Below are 17070 nucleotides of genomic sequence, written 5' to 3' on the forward strand. Positions count from 1 at the left end.
GAAGCTAATAGTAAGGATTGTAGCTTTTACAGGAGAGGTACTTGTCACTTGTACTAAGAAGGCTGCACCTTAGGATGCATTTACTGAAGTGAGCTCATCACAGTGAGTTCCAGGGGTAGCTTGTTTCTAGATAGTTTCTTAACCCTCCTGAGTAAAGATAAGAAAGAAAGGCGAAACCTGAAATAAGGGGAAAAATCCTTATGAGTTCTCCTGCAGTTGAATGGAAGCTACTCTCCCAGCAGGGTTGAAATAAGTTGCAAGCTGAAGCCTGTACAGTCTGCATTTGCTTCACTTACTCTTTTAACTGTGTTAAAAACATGACTCTTTCTAGGACTGTTCTATTTCTTGGGTTCCATTGTAAACTTCAGCCAGGATCCAGATGTTCACTTCAAGTACATCCAGGCAGCTTGCAAGACTGGTCAGATAAAGGAAGTGGAGAGAATCTGCCGTGAAAGTAACTGCTATAACCCAGAACGGGTGAAGAACTTTCTGAAGGTAGATACTCTGAGCAGTTCTCTATACGTTTTGCTTAGCAGCAGAACTAGGGCCTTCCAATGGAGGGAAATACCAACTCAAGGTTTAGCTGGCGTGGCTGCTAGTAGTCTACTGTGTAGCTGGAATAGGAGCCTGATCCTATTCCAGGCATATAATAGGCTTCCTCTGGGAAAAGAAGCCCAAATTCACCATTCCTTTAAAACTAGCCTGTATGATATAACTTGTACTGAACTCAAGAATATGTTGTCACCTAAAAAACAGGTGAATTCAGTCTGGCAGAAGGCAAGAATATGCTGAAGTATTCAGCAGGAGCTTTATCAAGGCAAAACAAAGTTCATTAAAACTGGAATCAACGTGTGTTACAATGCTTTGCATGCTTTGTAACTGGTAAAATGGGATTTTAGTGCCATTTCATTTTGCATTGTTAAGTTCTTGGCCCAGCAACTGTCTTCTGAGTTGATATGCGAATTGATGGTAATTTTGAAGCTAGAGATGTAGGCCTAATGTGGCACTTCATGAAAAGCCTAAACGTAAAACTCGGCTGAAAGATGGACTGCATGGTAATCATAGTGGGTAACTTGCTTTTGAAGCCAGCTGTCTGCTTGGCAGTCTTGAATTTGAATGTGATGTGACTTTCAGTGCTAAGGGAACTTGGTCAGACTTTCCTGCTTTGAAAACGCTTCAGCAAATAGTGGTTGGTTACTTTTGTTCTTTGTACACAATACAGGAGGCAAAGCTCACAGACCAGCTTCCTCTGATCATTGTCTGTGATCGATTTGATTTTGTTCACGACCTGGTCCTGTACTTATATCGCAATAACCTGCAGAAGTATATAGAGATTTACGTACAGAAGGTAAGGAGAATCCAGTCTTAAGCTCTTGCTCTTTCCTTCCTTAGAAGGAGCTTAACTTTCAGTAGAATAAAGCAGATCTGCTGCATTTTTTTATGCTCATACACCATGCAGAGCCTTTTGTCTATTACAAACCTGTAAGTGTAGTTTTTCCTGGAGTGTCTATACAGATGTCTTAGTAACTTAAAATTCTCTGCTCTAAAGCATAGTTTAAATTGTTAACTAGAAATTCCCCTTGTGGAAGACTGGGTGTGGGTTATTAATAAATCTAATAACTAATTTTAATGATGGTGGCTTATTCTAGGTGAATCCTAGCCGTATACCGGCAGTGGTTGGAGGGCTTCTTGATGTGGATTGTTCTGAAGATGTCATTAAGAACTTGATCATGGTGGTTAGAGGCCAGTTCTCAACAGATGAGCTGGTGGCTGAAGTGGAAAAAAGAAATCGGTAACACTAATGTATCTGTAGACACCAGTGTTGGGCTTTCATGACCCTGCTATACACCCATGTTGGATTGGATGAAGTTTTGTTGAATGATACAATGCTAATATTGTGTTATGTTTCCTTATAGAAAAGCAGCTTAGATTTGTTAGTCACTCTTGATTATTTGGGCCATATAGGAGTGTCTGACAGCACTGCATGATGGATAACATGACTTTTGAACACTTCCTGTACAGCCAACCATGGGGTTTGCCTTTGAAGTAAATCTGAATAAAACTGTCTTAACAGTCATCTTGTAGGCACACAGCAACTTGTGTAATTAGCTTGTAGTTACTTGTAAAATGAACAAATAGCTTTAAGTATGAAGAGCCAGCTCATAGAACAACTGAAAGACTGCAAAATTAGGGGCATCTGCAGCCTCCCCTGATGGTAAACTGCAGATCTGCCCTCCATTCATCTCAGACTTGTTAAAAACAACTGGCTGGTCTTTGCTTTTAAGTCTAACCAGCAGACTTTCTTGATGGGAAAGCCAGGTATTAATGGGTAGCTGTCAAGCATACCTCAGTCTGACTTATAAACCTAAAATGTTTGCTTCTTCAAAGGCTTAAGCTGCTGTTGCCATGGCTTGAATCAAGGATTCATGAAGGCTGTGAAGAACCTGCGACTCATAATGCCTTGGCCAAAATCTACATTGACAGTAATAATAATCCAGAGAGGTTCCTTCGTGAGAATCCTTACTATGACAGCCGTGTAGTTGGCAAATATTGTGAAAAGAGGGACCCTCATCTTGCCTGCGTTGCTTATGAGAGAGGGCAATGTGATCTGGAACTCATAAAGGTTAGAAAAACTGCATTTATAAACATGTTAAAGAACTACTTGCTGCCTGAAGTGGAATCCTAGCTGGCTATTTGTCTAACATTTGCAGAATCCTGTCTTGTATTCTCAGGAGTTGAGGTAGACAGGTTCTTTTATATGGAGACAGTAATTTTTATGTTGATCAGAACTCCTATGCTTTGTGTCCAAACTGAAATTGTTTAACTCTGCACCTTTAAGGTACCGTTCATGTCTTTCATCCACTGATTCTGCTCAAAACTAAATAGTTTACTGGGCTCAAGTAATGAACATGCCTAATGTTAAAGCTTTGTTAATTTGTGTTCTTTTTTGAGCCTTGAGCACTTGATCAGCAGAAGGGACCTGCCTGACTCTACAGTGGGAGAAAAAACTTCCCTGAAACTAGAATGGGACTTGTAATTTTCCCTTACTGTGGCTGACCCTTAGTTACATTGCTCCATTATTTAACTAGAATAAGGAAAATAAATGTTGACAGTCAAACTGCAAGGACTTACCCTGATAGCATTCCTCTGCTATCTTAAGCTTGTTGATTCTTAGAACCTCCCTCAGAAGTCCAGGGGTAAGTGAAATTCCCAGGGTTCTCCAAACACATCCTAGCCTCAAACTGTACACCAGAGCTTAACATCAGACTGTAGTGTTTGTGACTTGAGAAAGAAAACATTCTCCTCCTCCTACCTGCACTTCCACACTAGTATGTGCAAGAATGTCAGCTGTGTGGGGGTAAGAACTAGCCATTTTGTCCTGTTTGAAGGGAAATAAATGCTGTTCCCTGACAAGGCCTATGCTGTGAGTGTTAGAATGGTGGTATAATCTAGGCTTGCTGCTGAAAGTGGATGACTTTCCAGCCTGAGGCATCTATTTTTGAAGTAGTAGCTTCTTTGTAGCTGTAAAAAGAAATGGCTAGCTATGCACAGCTCTTATTTTGGGATATGAAGGTGGCTCTTAGGTTTTGGTTTTTTTTACTAGGAAACATTGCTAGGATAAGGTTTAACTTTCTGGTTAACCATAAAAACCCATCAGTACCAATTTCTTCCTTGAACTGATGTTCTGAGCAGGTGTTTCTGGTTATGAAAGGATTATCCTCCTGTAAGAATTTTTCTTCAGACTTTGTTGCTTCTTAGAAGGGGGCTCAACTGCTGCAACTAGTAGGTGTACAACATAAAGCAAAATTGTGCTACTACTGATTTGCTTACAGCAAAATATTTGAGATTCCAGGAGCTAATTTGGAAACTAACAAAACATGTCCTATTAGTAGAAAATAAAATAGGCCTTCGGGTTTCTACTCTTATAGTTGAAAATTGAAGCTAGTGGTACTAACAGGATCGTAACTCATAACTCTTCCTTGCTGCACTTCTATAAGATTTCACATTTATTCTGTGCCCTTAACATTTCAACAGAGGAATATAAGCCACTTGCTACTCTGAACACTTCTAGTGTAAAGCTAATGACACCAAACCTGTAACCTATTTCTAGCTTTAAACACCAGCACTATTCCTCAGTTCACTACTTAACACTGCCCAGGCAAGTGGCTCCCTTTTTAGATATAAAACTTCAGTTCTTCAGGCTTCTGCAGGTCTTCACTTCAGACAGAAGCAAATAGTTACTGTGAAGCCACTGTCACAGTATTTATGTCGGGCAAAACCAAGAGAAGCTATAGAAACTCTGCTGGAGACCTTCTCCATGAGCCTTCCAGATCAGAGGTTGGGTAAGAACCTGTCTGTGACATTTAGCATTGGTTGGCAATTAGTTCTAGTCAGTCTTCTAGACTGTCTGATTCATAGCTAGTTAAATATGTCTTGTGGTACTGACTCTTCACATTAATGCTAATGTTTGTAACTCCTCCTTCAGGTCTGCAATGAGAACTCACTGTTTAAGAGTGAGGCTCGCTATCTGGTGCGCAGGAAGGACCCTGAGCTCTGGGCAAATGTTCTGGAAGAAAACAACCCATTCAGGCGGCAGCTTATTGACCAGGTACAGCATGAAGGCTGAACTTTCAGGTCAGGATGTTTAAGAAACATTATGGAGCACTAAAGTAACTGTCTCTTATTCAGCAAGGTTTCCAGAGGCACCATCTCAACCATACAGAAATTTGTAACTGTGAATGGCAGGTACTAATTCTGACCTTCATGGTCAGAAAATTTAATTACCAGGAAGATATTATTTCTGTCCTGTGGACTGACCTGTGTCTAGTGAATTTCTCCATGTACAGACCCAGGGTGTGACTTTAATAGCTGTATCCACTATAGAAGTGGCTCTTTCTTGCTGTCTGTTATGAAATATTCTGAAGTTCTGTAGCCTTAATTTGTGGTTCACTGGAATAGGTTGGAAATTTTCTCATTTGTGGAAAATACTTATTCTTTCCTGCCTTCAAAACCAGGTTGTCCAAACAGCTTTATCAGAAACACAGGATCCAGAGGAGGTTTCTGTAACTGTGAAAGCTTTCATGACTGCTGACCTGCCTAATGAATTGATTGAGTTACTGGAAAAAATTGTCTTGGATAATTCTGTATTCAGTGAACACAGGTAAGAAGAAAGCTTTGTCCACAAGTTTAGTCTATTAAGTGCCTTTTTTAAGGTTGAAGTGACCTGAGTTATTAGTAGGTCTCTTAGTTGTAACACATAAGCACTCTTAAATGTGTGTAATCAGGTGAAAAAGCAGGAAAAGTGCTCTGTGCTTTAAGAACAGAGCTAGTTCACACCATGCAGTTAGCAGTGATGTGTTGAGAAAACACTTGATAGTGGGTAAGCAATTTTTCTGAAGGCAAGTATCTCTGATTCTCAATCTGGGGATGAAAGGTGGTCGCTAGTGACAGCAAGCGGGTATATTTTTTGCATGTACAATATATGTCACTCAGGCAGGTGTTACCTGCAGTGCTTATAGCCCATGCCTTCTGTTAACCAAAGGAATCTCCAGAATCTGCTGATCCTGACTGCCATTAAGGCTGACCGCACTCGTGTGATGGAATACATCAATCGGCTGGATAACTATGATGCCCCAGATATTGCAAACATTGCCATCAGTAATGAGCTATATGAAGAAGCCTTTGCTATATTCAGAAAATTTGATGTTAATACTTCAGCAATTCAGGTGAGGTTGGTTTCTGCATGAAGGTATAGAATACCAGTAATAGAATGTATACTGTTATCGAGTCTCAAGGAGTGATCATCACTTAAATCATTAAGACTTGAGAGTGCAGATCATGTGTGATACCAAGTTGCAGGGAGAAGTGGGATTATATACAAAGAATAGCAAAAAAAGGTCAAAGTAAGACTTCAGAGGCTGATCTCGTCAAAATAATAAAAAGCTTTTGGGGTTTTGCACTTACGTGCTTGAGGTATGTGCACTGCATTTGATTCAGAGTGACTGCCTTGGAGACTTGTACTTGAAAGGTGCAGGAGAAGCAAATGCTACTAGGCATTATGTTCAGGCCACCAATACTGACTCCTGTAAGGTAGAGGAGAAATCAGTAGCAGTAAGAGTCTTATTCTTGCTGCCTCTGCTTCACTGGGCACAAATGGTTGTTCTAAAAGCAGTTAGCTTCACATTGCTTACACAGAACAGTGTCTACACATGAAGGAGGAGTTCTGTTAGAAAGGACAATGTTATAAAGCTTTGATTTTTAACTTGCAACTTCAATTTCAAACAGGTGCTGATTGAGCACATTGGCAACTTGGACCGTGCTTATGAATTTGCAGAGCGGTGTAATGAACCAGCAGTATGGAGCCAGCTAGCCAGAGCACAGCTCCAGAAGGACTTGGTGAAAGAAGCCATTGACTCCTATATAAAGGCAGATGATCCATCTGCCTACATGGAGGTTGTTCAAGCAGCAAACAGAAATGGTAAGGCAAAGCATCCTCAAACTTAAGATTGAGATGGGCTAGGTTATTGCATCTACATAAAGTAGCAGAGATTCTTGAGGCTTACAAATTCTGTTTCAGAGGAAATGGGAACAGTGAGTGCGTGGAGTCAGTGAGTCAATGTTTAGCGAAATTCCTGTCAACAAGCTTGTCTGTGTTGGTGTGCCAAAGATAGACCTTCCTGTGGAGATAATTTGGACTGGTATTACCTAAAATATTGCCAATGTATTTATTTAGCTGTATGTGGCAGAATCTCTTGCCAGTTGGATTGTAGAATAATTGCAAGAAGTTCAGCCTTACGTGAAGGTGACTTGGTGCTTAGCAGGGAATTCTGTAACTCAAATGCAAATGGCTTAGTGTTGTGATGGAGGAAATTCTTGAGGCTACTAGTAAAAGCTGTTCTTAAGGTGGGCAAGGTGAGCAATATACAGAATGACTAAATAGAGGACCTTAAATATCTTTTCTCTCTTCAAGATAACTGGGAGGACCTTGTCAAGTTCTTGCAGATGGCCAGGAAGAAGGCTAGAGAGTCCTATGTAGAGACAGAACTTATTTTTGCTTTGGCAAAAACAAATCGTCTGTCAGAACTAGAAGAGTTCATTAGTGGCCCTAATAATGCCCATATACAACAGGTATGTCTTAATCCACAAGAACCATGTATGATGCTACATAGCTGATTCCTGATTCTTGCTGTTACCTTTGTTTACCTTGAACTTCTAATCCAGGTTGGTGATCGCTGTTACGAAGAGGGGATGTATGAGGCTGCAAAACTACTCTATAACAATGTGTCTAACTTTGCTCGCCTGGCATCTACCTTGGTGCACCTTGGAGAGTATCAGGCAGCAGTGGACAGCGGCCGCAAAGCCAATAGCACAAGGACATGGAAAGAGGTAACTTAAACTCAAGTTTATTAATAGCCTTCAGAAATGTGCTTTATTGTTGCTTCTGAGCATCTTGCTTTAGTTCTGATAGTAGCTTGCTAACTGCTTCTGGCTATAGAGTGTGTCTGTAGCTTTATAAGCTGTAATTTCACCCAACATGATAAAGCTGAATTTCAAAACGATGCAAAATCAGAGACTTCAATACCAGAACAAGCATTATAGAAATACCAACTTGGAGCTGTACGTAAGTCTCACATTTGGTAAAGCTTTGCAAATAAAGTTTCCCTTTAATATAAGGAGATTAAGCATTGCTGTGTTCTGCTGTTAACTGACTATTGCTAACTTTCATTACAGGTGTGCTTTGCCTGTGTAGATGGAGAAGAATTCCGCTTGGCACAGATTGGTGGTTTACACATAGTCATCCATGCTGATGAGCTTGAAGAGCTGATCAGCTACTATCAGGTTAGACTACTGTAAAATCCTAGAAGTCTCTAGACAGCATACTTGTATCTGCTGCTGACGTGGTCACAGATAACACCTCCCGCTCTGCGGGGCTGATGTTTAAATTCATTCTTCCTCCACCTCCATTTCTTAATAGCTGCATGCAATTTTTTCTGTAGTAAATGCAAGGGTGATGGTTTTCACTGTCCCATCTTTTACAATTCCGTTTTCTCACTGGAATAATGTCTAAGCACTCTCATTTGGAGAGAAAAAGCATGTTGGATGTAAGTAAATATGCATTTGAGTGCCACTCGGTCATGAATTTACAATTAATCCTTGTTTTCCAAACATCCAGGATCGTGGATATTTTGAAGAACTGATTGGCCTTTTGGAAGCTGCTTTGGGCCTAGAGCGTGCTCACATGGGCATGTTTACTGAACTTGCCATCTTATACTCCAAATTCAAGCCTCAGAAAATGAGGGAACATCTGGAGCTCTTCTGGTCTAGAGTTAATATTCCAAAGGTATGCAGTAAGCTAGCTAGACTGCAAGTGCAGGTGGGAAGCTGTCAGTGAATCACACTGATGTTTTTGTTTGTTTTTATTAGGTGCTCAGAGCTGCAGAACAGGCTCATCTCTGGGCAGAACTTGTATTCCTCTATGACAAGTATGAGGAGTATGACAATGCCATAATCACTATGATGAATCATCCCACTGATGCCTGGAAAGAAGGACAGTTTAAAGACATAATTGCTAAGGTAAGTAACTAGTTAACTGAAAGTGCTGAAAGCTTCTTTCAGAATTAAGACAAAAATGCACAACAGAATTGCTATTTTGAGAATGAGTTTGCTTAAGCTACTACTCTGTTTTCCTGCTGTACTTAAAGCAATTTCCCATCAGTTTACCACAAGAATTAATCTAATCTTATAGCCTTCATTTTCTGCTGTGCAGCACATTTTGTTGAGTGGCAGCCGCAAGCACAATGTTTTCAGAGACTGCTCAGGATCATAGGTCACAAGCAAGAGGCATAAACTCGTTAATACCTTTGAGCTGGCTGCAGGCTTAGTCTGAGGCTGTAACTGGTTTTGAAAGATCTCTGCAAATGTTTCCAGCTGCTTCAGTGTGAGAATTGTGGTCTCGTGAGAATAGTGAACGATGGATAGTTTAGACAAGATTTGAGACTGAATGCATTCTTACTGGTCTTAAGGGTTTCAAGGCAACAAGGCTACAGCCTTTACTGGTTTCAGGAGTTCAGCAAATGGTCACATTAGCTGTAGTGGGATCTTGAATGTGCCAGGATCTTTTCAACTGTGGATGGGTTAGAATTAGTTTGTACTACCGCTGGTAAGCTTGTGACTTGTGCCATCTGGAAGCAGATGGCACAAGCAGTCATAAGATAAATAATTCTGCATGTAGGTATAGCACTTCTGGCCTCTAGAAGGAAACTTCAGCTTTTATTTAGGAGTCAGATAAATTTTGTGCCGAGTTAAGTGGTCCCAACTAAGCACCTTTAGGCTTACTTGTGTTTTAGTGCCAACTAGTGTTTATCCACATCAGGTTGCCAATGTGGAGCTGTACTACAAAGCCTTGCAGTTCTACTTGGACTACAAACCTCTGCTGATCAATGATCTCCTGCTTGTATTATCTCCACGACTGGATCACACCAGGACAGTCAATTTTTTCTCAAAGGTGAGTTCGGGAGATGGTAGATGAACAAGAAATACTCTTGCTCAAGTCTCTGGCTGGAAAAAAGGGTTGACATCTGTCTAGGTAGCTTTGCCTTCAGTACAAAGGACTGAGAAGCAACCTGATCCTGGTTTGATATGGGAAACATTGGAAGAGCTTGTGTAACTGGCATAGGGGGCTGTTTTATTTTACTTCCAGCAATACAAGATGCGTTGAAGCCATGTGACAGTAAGCACAAACTCTTGCAATAACAAGTGAGAATCTGTTTCAGATTATTACGACAGTAAGAAGTGTCATAGAATCATAGAATAGTTTGGGTTGGTACACTCATATTGGAAATCTCTTAATTCCAGGTTAATCAGCTACTTTTAGTAAAGCCTTATCTACGTTCAGTCCAGAACCATAACAACAAAGGAGTTAATGAAGCTCTAAACAACCTTTTAACAGAGGAGGAAGATTTCCAGGTGAGCCCCACAAAGTAGATTGCTAGGCCTGATGCTTTTCTTTCTCCAACAACAAAGGCTATAGTTTGGTTATTCCCGAGCTGACACAGTAATTCTTTTGAGTAGAAGACAACTTCTGCAATACAGTGGGAGTGGGGGTAGAATTGGGTCCTTTGCAGACAGGAGTCTTGAGACACTGATTTGCAAACAAAGCAGGTGCCAGAGTCGTTTTCCTCAGAACAGACTTCACAAAGGTCAGTGTCTGTACTCCTCTGGGCCATGCTTCTGCAAACAGATTTGCTTCTCGCCCAACTGGCTGCTATTTGGAAGATGCTTTGTCTTAAGGTAACTAGCTTCTCTGTTCTATGGAGTCAGTATGACCAAGTTAGCATCTTGCTTTGTTAAAAATCATCTTTTGGAGAGATGTATGAGGTACACAGAGTAAACAAGCTGTAGCCATAGTATCAGCATCCAGCTGGCAGAACCTAAACACTTGTGCACCATGCTTAGGTGCTTTCTACTGTAGTTCTTGTCTGCGACTATCCGGAAGCATGTGTAACAACTTTCTCTCAAACAGGGTTTGAGAGCTTCCATTGATGCCTATGACAACTTTGATAACATAACGTTGGCTCAACGTCTGGAAAAGCATGAACTAATTGAATTTAGGCGTATTGCAGCATACTTGTATAAGGGTAACAACCGCTGGAAGCAGAGTGTGGAGCTGTGCAAGAAAGACCGTCTGTATAAGGTGAGTTAATGCATCCTTTCTCCCTGATGGTCAAATAAGTCTGAGCTATAAAGTGTACATCTTCTGGATACTAAGTATGTTTTGCTAGTTTCAGGTTTGGAGTTCTAATTTGTCTTTGCCCTTCACTTAAGTTTAAGGAAAGACTTTTAGAGAAGAAGTGTTTGTAATTTCTAATGTATATCCTAAATCTAATTTCATAATGTTATTCTGTATTTGGAGTTCTGTCTATATCAGTGGGCATCTGACAGTGATCTGTATTGGTACAGAACATCCTCTACAGAACTGAAGACTTCCTTGTAAGGGTGCAGATGAAACATGAGAGCAGTGGTATAGTCTTCAAGCTCATAGTGAGTTCACATGGACCAGGTTTTACCTACTGTGTTGGAGAGCTGGCAAATAGTCTTTCATCTTGCCACATAGTGAACAGTTGATGGAATAATCTCTTCTGTTTTGGGCAGTCCTTAATATCCAATAGTGAGATAGGTGGGTTACCAGCAAGATTGTTTACTTCTCTGCTACAAAACTGAGCAAAATCTCACTGGGTTACTTCAGGTACTTAAGGAAAGCCTGATGGATAATGTTAATATACAAGTATCTGGGTTGCCTCAAAATAAGAGGACTTAACTTGGTGCGTGTAGTATAACACCAGTCATGTTCTGTAGGGGTCAAGCTAAAGACTAACTTGATGGCATGCCAGATACCTGGCTTCTCTATTTAGCAATACTGTACACATAAGGTGTAGAGCAAGATGTAACAGCCAAGCTTAACTGCTGTTCTTTTCTGTAGGATGCTATGCAGTATGCTGCAGAGTCCAAAGATGCAGAGCTAGCTGAGAAGCTGCTTCAGTGGTTCCTGGAAGAAGGCAAGCAGGAGTGCTTTGCAGCCTGCCTTTTCACATGTTACGACTTGCTACACCCAGATGTAGTACTTGAGTTGGCATGGAGGCATAACATCATGGACTTTGCAATGCCTTATTTCATCCAAGTGATGAGAGAGTACCTTACCAAAGTGAGTATTGCATAGGCTAAGAAGCTGACACTTCTAGTCTGCTGGGTGATTAGCATTATGTAAACCAGAGCTTTTTTGCATATATTTGGAATATTGTGGTTTCTCATAAGACAAAGTCTTATATAAACTTCTGTGGGTTTCATCATTTCAGGCTAGCTAGCAAATCTTATAGACACATTGGGACTTGAAAGGTGTCTAGTTAAACTTGTGTTTTTAACAGTGGATGTAAGCAACTGTACTTTTTCAGAGCAGCTCCGTAGTTGAAACTGAAAATCTCTGGTGAGGGTGCGCTGTATCACTGTTTACTTTTAACTATGAAAGTACTCTTGTTACAGAGAATGTAGCTTTTGAGTAGTTAATATTACATGCTATTCCTGTGTCAGCCATAGGAGTAGTCTGCTGAAGATTTTTTTTTAATGGAAAACAGAACTTTAGTCTGGCTGTACAATACTGGTGCCAATAGCTAGTCCTCAGTTAGAAGAGATACTCTGATCATATATGGTCCTGAAATGCTTGTCTCAAACAGCTGTAAGATACTAAGCTAAGATCTTTCCTTAGAAGGATCTATGGTTGCATAGGACATCATAGGACTGTAAAGAACTCCATTAAAATAAGTAAAATAAAAGTGACTGCTTTAGGTTGCTTCTAATCATATCATGTTAAGTATTCCCCTCTGAATTTTCTTGCAGGTTGATGGGCTGTTCTATAAGGTGACACTCTGATTTCAAACTCTGTGTTCATTTGTGTCCCTCAATACCCCGAGTTTCTTTTACAGGAATCTAGCTGTAGCTTCTGCCAGAAGAGCAGTGTAATTTAGCTCTAACTCATTTCCTGTTCACTTTCTAATGCTAAAAGGATAACTGTTCACAAACAACTTGAAAATCCAACCAGATTCTGTTCCTCTTTGTGGGAAACAAGCGATTGCGGAGGACTTGCATGTTTGGGCTCCTGTTTGATATATTACAGCTATCTTGTGGTGGGGAGGATGTTCTTAAGTAAACAAAAGCAGTTGCCATGTAATGGGATTTGTTCCAAGTGAAAATTGTTTGTTACCCTGTAGATCACTGAAGTGTGCAGTCTTTCAGGCATTATGACTTTGAATAGTAGCATAAAGCTTCTGTAAACTTCTTGCCTGTTAGTATAATGAAGGTAGTTGCACAGATCTAAAACACCACCTCCTCATCGTCTTCTGCTGAGAAACTTGCCACAGAACTTCACCTGAACTTTCATGTGAGGTTTAGGTCTAAAATAATGTTTTTTAATCTGCTGGTTGGATTTACAAGTAATCATGTGTACTAAATACGGGATAACTTACCGGAAGGAAAATCTGCATGGTGAAAGTGGTTTACAGTGGAACTAATTTAGTCTGTTGAATTAACTGCAAAACATGGAACTGGAGAATGGGCTTTATAAATGTGGTGTGTCTAAAATTGTCACGTAACTAACTTCAAAAGTACAAAAGAATAGACTAGTTTATCAGCAAAGGTGTGTATGTCTTCTAAAACTTACATTTCTTGTATGCATAATGAGGTGTTAAAGCACAGAGTAACCTATGTCCTGCAAGGGGCCAGGCACACACAGGCTTATGACGCTCATTTGGAAACCTTTTGAACAACATCACTTCTAGGCAGCAAAGCAGACAGACGTTTAGGCTTTTCCAGAGAGCTGCTTTGTCCCTTCTGCAGGATGTCTGCTCTCTGCATGCTTGCTGTTTCTCCATCAGAGGGAGTAACTGTACTTCTGCTCAAAGTTCTGTAGTGCTTTATGGGAGCAGTGAAGAGACAGTGGGAATCCCAGGTCATAAGTAGAGCAATACCAGTTTTGTAACTGGTAGCTCTCCGTTGCTTTGATCCGTAGTAATCTGCATAGTATTTGTAACACCAGTTTTAAGTGTTATCCTGAAGAGCTGTTAGGCTGGCAGCTATCACTGGAGGCCTAGTGCCACTCAAATTACTGATTTGAATTGCAAACTTCAAAAAGTCCAGGGAACTGTTAAACACCAGATCTAGATAACATCCCTGAAGTATATTAAAGACCCCTTCTTGCAGCTCTTCTCAGACCAGATACTGATCCTTGAAGTGGGAAAGGAGGATAAGTGAAATACAGTGAAAGAATAGTGAAATATAGTGAAAGAACTGCCTGTATCCGGATGTGAAGCTGTGTGGTATTTTTTGCATTGCAGTCTTTAGTGTCAATGGCTCTCTTACGGAAAACATAACTTGTTAAAACTGAGAGAAGGAAGGTAGTGTTGCTTTCTCAGTTTACTCTCCCTGCCCTCCCACATTTCAAAGCTGTGTTCAGGGCTTCTGCATTATTTAGTGTAGCACTTTCACAAATGTGTTTAGCATGAACAGAGCTTTATTTGGCACAACACTGAGATGTGTATAAAGCCACTACTACTAGACCACTTTCTGTGATGGTTCTAGATTTTCCTTTAGAAGGAGTCTATGTGAAACGAATATGGTTAAACCAGTACTCTGCAGGTCAGGTTAGGCTTTAGTCCTACATAGGATCAAACTTCATGGGTCTGGAGTATTTTCAAATATCTGGGCGCTCTCATTGCAGAAGAGAGGAAGAGCAAGTTAACAGTTAAGTGTAGATTAGGCTCATTTGAGATCATGCTTGAAACTGAAATTTGGTGGGCTTGTTTTTTGGGTCATGAAGTTACCAGTGACTAGAACAGGGCCCCAAAAAGTGTTTCTGTTGAAGGTAATGATGACCTCAGCTATGCTTGATAACTATTGCTTATTGCAATAAACCTAAAGAAATTGGGAGGGCAAGTTTGCAACATAGTTTGCTAGGAACAGGCAGACTTTCATAGTCTCCAATTTGGACTAATAACAGGAGCACTTGCTAGCTAAGGTACCAGGCATGAAAAGCTTCACACAATGGTGCAATTCCTAGACAAGGTCTTCATGAATCTCCTGTTCACTTCAATGTAGGTGGATAAACTTGATGCTTCTGAAAGCCTAAGAAAAGAAGAGGAACAAGTAACTGAACCCACTCCAATAGTATTTGGTAGGTGAAAGACTTGGTTTTAATTACCTGTTGTCACTCTGGTCTCTCTTTGTGGAGGTAACTTAAAATGCTACCTCCCGTCAAAGCAAACTGGTTTCAACTAGATCATAAAATGGTTGTCTCTGCCAGATGAACTGCATATGTGGAAGTGACATCCACTCTTACAGTACTTATACTTTTCAGCTAAAGTATTGCTCCTTGTTACATGGCTCAGAACTCTAGCTTAGGAATAGTCTTTCAGTATGGTAACAGGACAGGGGGTACCAAGGTGTGCACAACCCCAGGAATAACTTAGCATGTCAATTCCTCCTGTCATTCCTGTCTAAGAGGAATGTGTCTGCTTTCTGCTCTTCCAAGTAGAAAGGCAGACTGGCTTTCTAGCTCACCCATTTTAAGACACGTGCAGCCAAAAAAGCATGGCTGCCCTCAAGTGTGCTGCTATTTTAGAAGCCGTTCTGAAGAGGCATTCTGCTAACAAGCACCTAGAAGTGGCTGGTAAGGGAAGGATGTGACTGGTTACTGTCTGATGTAAATGTTAACCTGAATTTAACATATGCATGAGGCATGTGTGGTCCTAGTGATGAAGACAAATCTGTCTAGGTATCTTCAGGCCTTCTGCAACATTCTCCAGACTGTGAGACCTAACAGATCTAACTATGTTCTTGAATTGCTTTACTCTTCAGTTCTGACCATGCATGGATTACACAGTATCAATTTGTTTGGCTTTCAGTGTGGTGTCTTCAAAACAAGCCATGTTTATCATACCTTCAAGATCAGTTTAATACTTATCTTTGCCCAGAGTCCTGCCTTGCTTTTGTAGTTTTGTGGTAGCAAGAGCAGATGGCCTAGGTGCCCACTCCACAGTGCATGTTGAGTAACAGTATGATTTGTTAGTGTGTGCTGGCATAGTGGCTGATGTTTAGTTAAAGCCTGTAATCCTGTCCCATAGTACACCTAACATTAGGGAAGTTTGGATTTTTAAACTAACTTTCTTCTTTTTTCCCCTCATGCTTTTCTAGGCCAGCAGCTGATGTTAACAGCAGGCCCAAGTGCAGTACCTCCCCAGGCAAACTTCCCATATGGATACACAGCACCAGGATTCACCCAGCCGCCTGTTTATGGTTTCAATATGTAACTAGCTCTCTGACAGACCTTCACTGTCTCTGTTCTCTTCTTTCCCGTCCCTTTTTAACTTCTCCAAGAAGTGTACAATGGTTCTAAAGGCACAGATGACCTTCTGTTGGCTGAACACACTTGCTGCCTGGCTCAGTGAGGAGACTTCAACGGGATGCCTGTTACTGTTATTTATTGATTATTGTCCGGTTACATTTCAACCTCTGAAAGGCAGCTTTTGTTAATGACATTGTGAGACTCTTGTCTGAAGTTAAGGCACTATTTCACTAACTCATATAGCAATAACTGCTTGAGGCCAGGGAGAAGAGAGCATATTTTTTCTTTCTTTTGCAAAGCCCATTGAAGGCAGCTGGGAAATTGCCTGGCACCAAGTTGTTAAAGCTTTAGCTGAAGCTACTGAAGTAGCAGGGTTGTTAACAATTCAGTGAAGCATCTCGTTAATAATGAATTGTTGAAAGCTTGTGTACATCTGAGTACCCCATTTTATTTGCACTCTTACATGCAAAAGAAAATGGGCTTTCTAATACTTGTGCTCTGAATGTTTAAAGGAATATTGGGAAAGTTTCCTTTTCTGGACAATAATGCTGTTGGGGTTCAATGCTGTTGGAGTCTGTTCTCTATTTTTCTGGAGTAGATCTGAGACTTGAAGAAAATAAATCTTCTCATGCCAGAGAGCAAACACTTCCCAGATCCTTCTTGTTTAACAAGAAGAGAGCATGTTACTTATTGACGTTAAATGGTACTAAAGGAAACCTCAGCTATGTGTGGCAAGTGAACATTGGAGTGTGCATGGGCTGCCAAAGTAGTAGAGATGCAAGTGTCCAGTGTCAGGGCTGGGGAGGGGGGCACTGCTAAAATACTGAGGCAGTAGGAAGGGCCCAAATCCTGACATCTTATTTGCACCTTTAACTGATTCTGGCATTGGCTTCCTGCCACGCCGTGTTCTGCCCCTGTCTGGTGGGCAGAGTCAGCACCACCTGAACTCCCAGGGTGCGGTGACTCGGTTCTGCTATGCTGCAGTTGTATCAACAGCATGTCCATCACCCACCTCGTTCTTTGAGAATGCCAACAGGGATGTATTATTACTTCATGCCACTTCAAATACATGTATCATTAACGTTTTATGTACTTAGATAACAATGTATAATTTATGGTTATGAATCTTGTGCTAATCTTGAATATTATAAAAGTCCAACTATAAATGTAAAACTGCAGTA

The 17070-nt window shown here is 40.8% G+C and overlaps 1 protein-coding gene across 5 annotated transcripts in view; it reads left to right on the forward strand.

Annotated features, from left to right (window-relative positions):
* The window catches only part of CLTCL1 (clathrin heavy chain like 1), a 36613-nt gene extending 19543 nt beyond the window's left edge, over positions 1–17070 (forward strand). The window contains exons 14-34 of one of the 5 annotated variants that reach the window (XR_008972394.1): positions 332–495; positions 1223–1348; positions 1650–1792; positions 2389–2623; positions 4487–4609; positions 5016–5161; positions 5543–5726; positions 6286–6478; positions 6971–7128; positions 7222–7386; positions 7732–7839; positions 8174–8341; positions 8425–8574; positions 9374–9505; positions 9856–9966; positions 10523–10693; positions 11480–11701; positions 12391–12411; positions 14644–14719; positions 15080–15214; positions 15739–17070. Coding sequence is in view for 3 of the 5 variants with exons in the window: in XM_057411303.1 (XP_057267286.1) it covers positions 332–495; positions 1223–1348; positions 1650–1792; positions 2389–2623; positions 4487–4609; positions 5016–5161; positions 5543–5726; positions 6286–6478; positions 6971–7128; positions 7222–7386; positions 7732–7839; positions 8174–8341; positions 8425–8574; positions 9374–9505; positions 9856–9966; positions 10523–10693; positions 11480–11701; positions 12391–12411; positions 14644–14719; positions 15739–15854 (2912 nt within the window). In the remaining 2 variants the exon portion in view is untranslated. The remainder of the gene's footprint in view (positions 1–331; positions 496–1222; positions 1349–1649; positions 1793–2388; positions 2624–4486; positions 4610–5015; positions 5162–5542; positions 5727–6285; positions 6479–6970; positions 7129–7221; positions 7387–7731; positions 7840–8173; positions 8342–8424; positions 8575–9373; positions 9506–9855; positions 9967–10522; positions 10694–11479; positions 11702–12390; positions 12412–14643; positions 14720–15079; positions 15215–15738) is intronic. The other 4 variants (XR_008972395.1, XM_057411303.1, XM_057411306.1 and 1 more) reach the window with 4 other exon arrangements.

The sequence above is a fragment of the Pezoporus wallicus genome, unplaced genomic scaffold, assembly GCF_028554395.1.
Source record: "Pezoporus wallicus isolate ANWC-B61680 ecotype Strahan unplaced genomic scaffold, APGP_CSIRO_Pwel_v1 contig_6401, whole genome shotgun sequence".
Lineage (NCBI taxonomy): Eukaryota > Metazoa > Chordata > Aves > Psittaciformes > Psittacidae > Pezoporus > Pezoporus wallicus.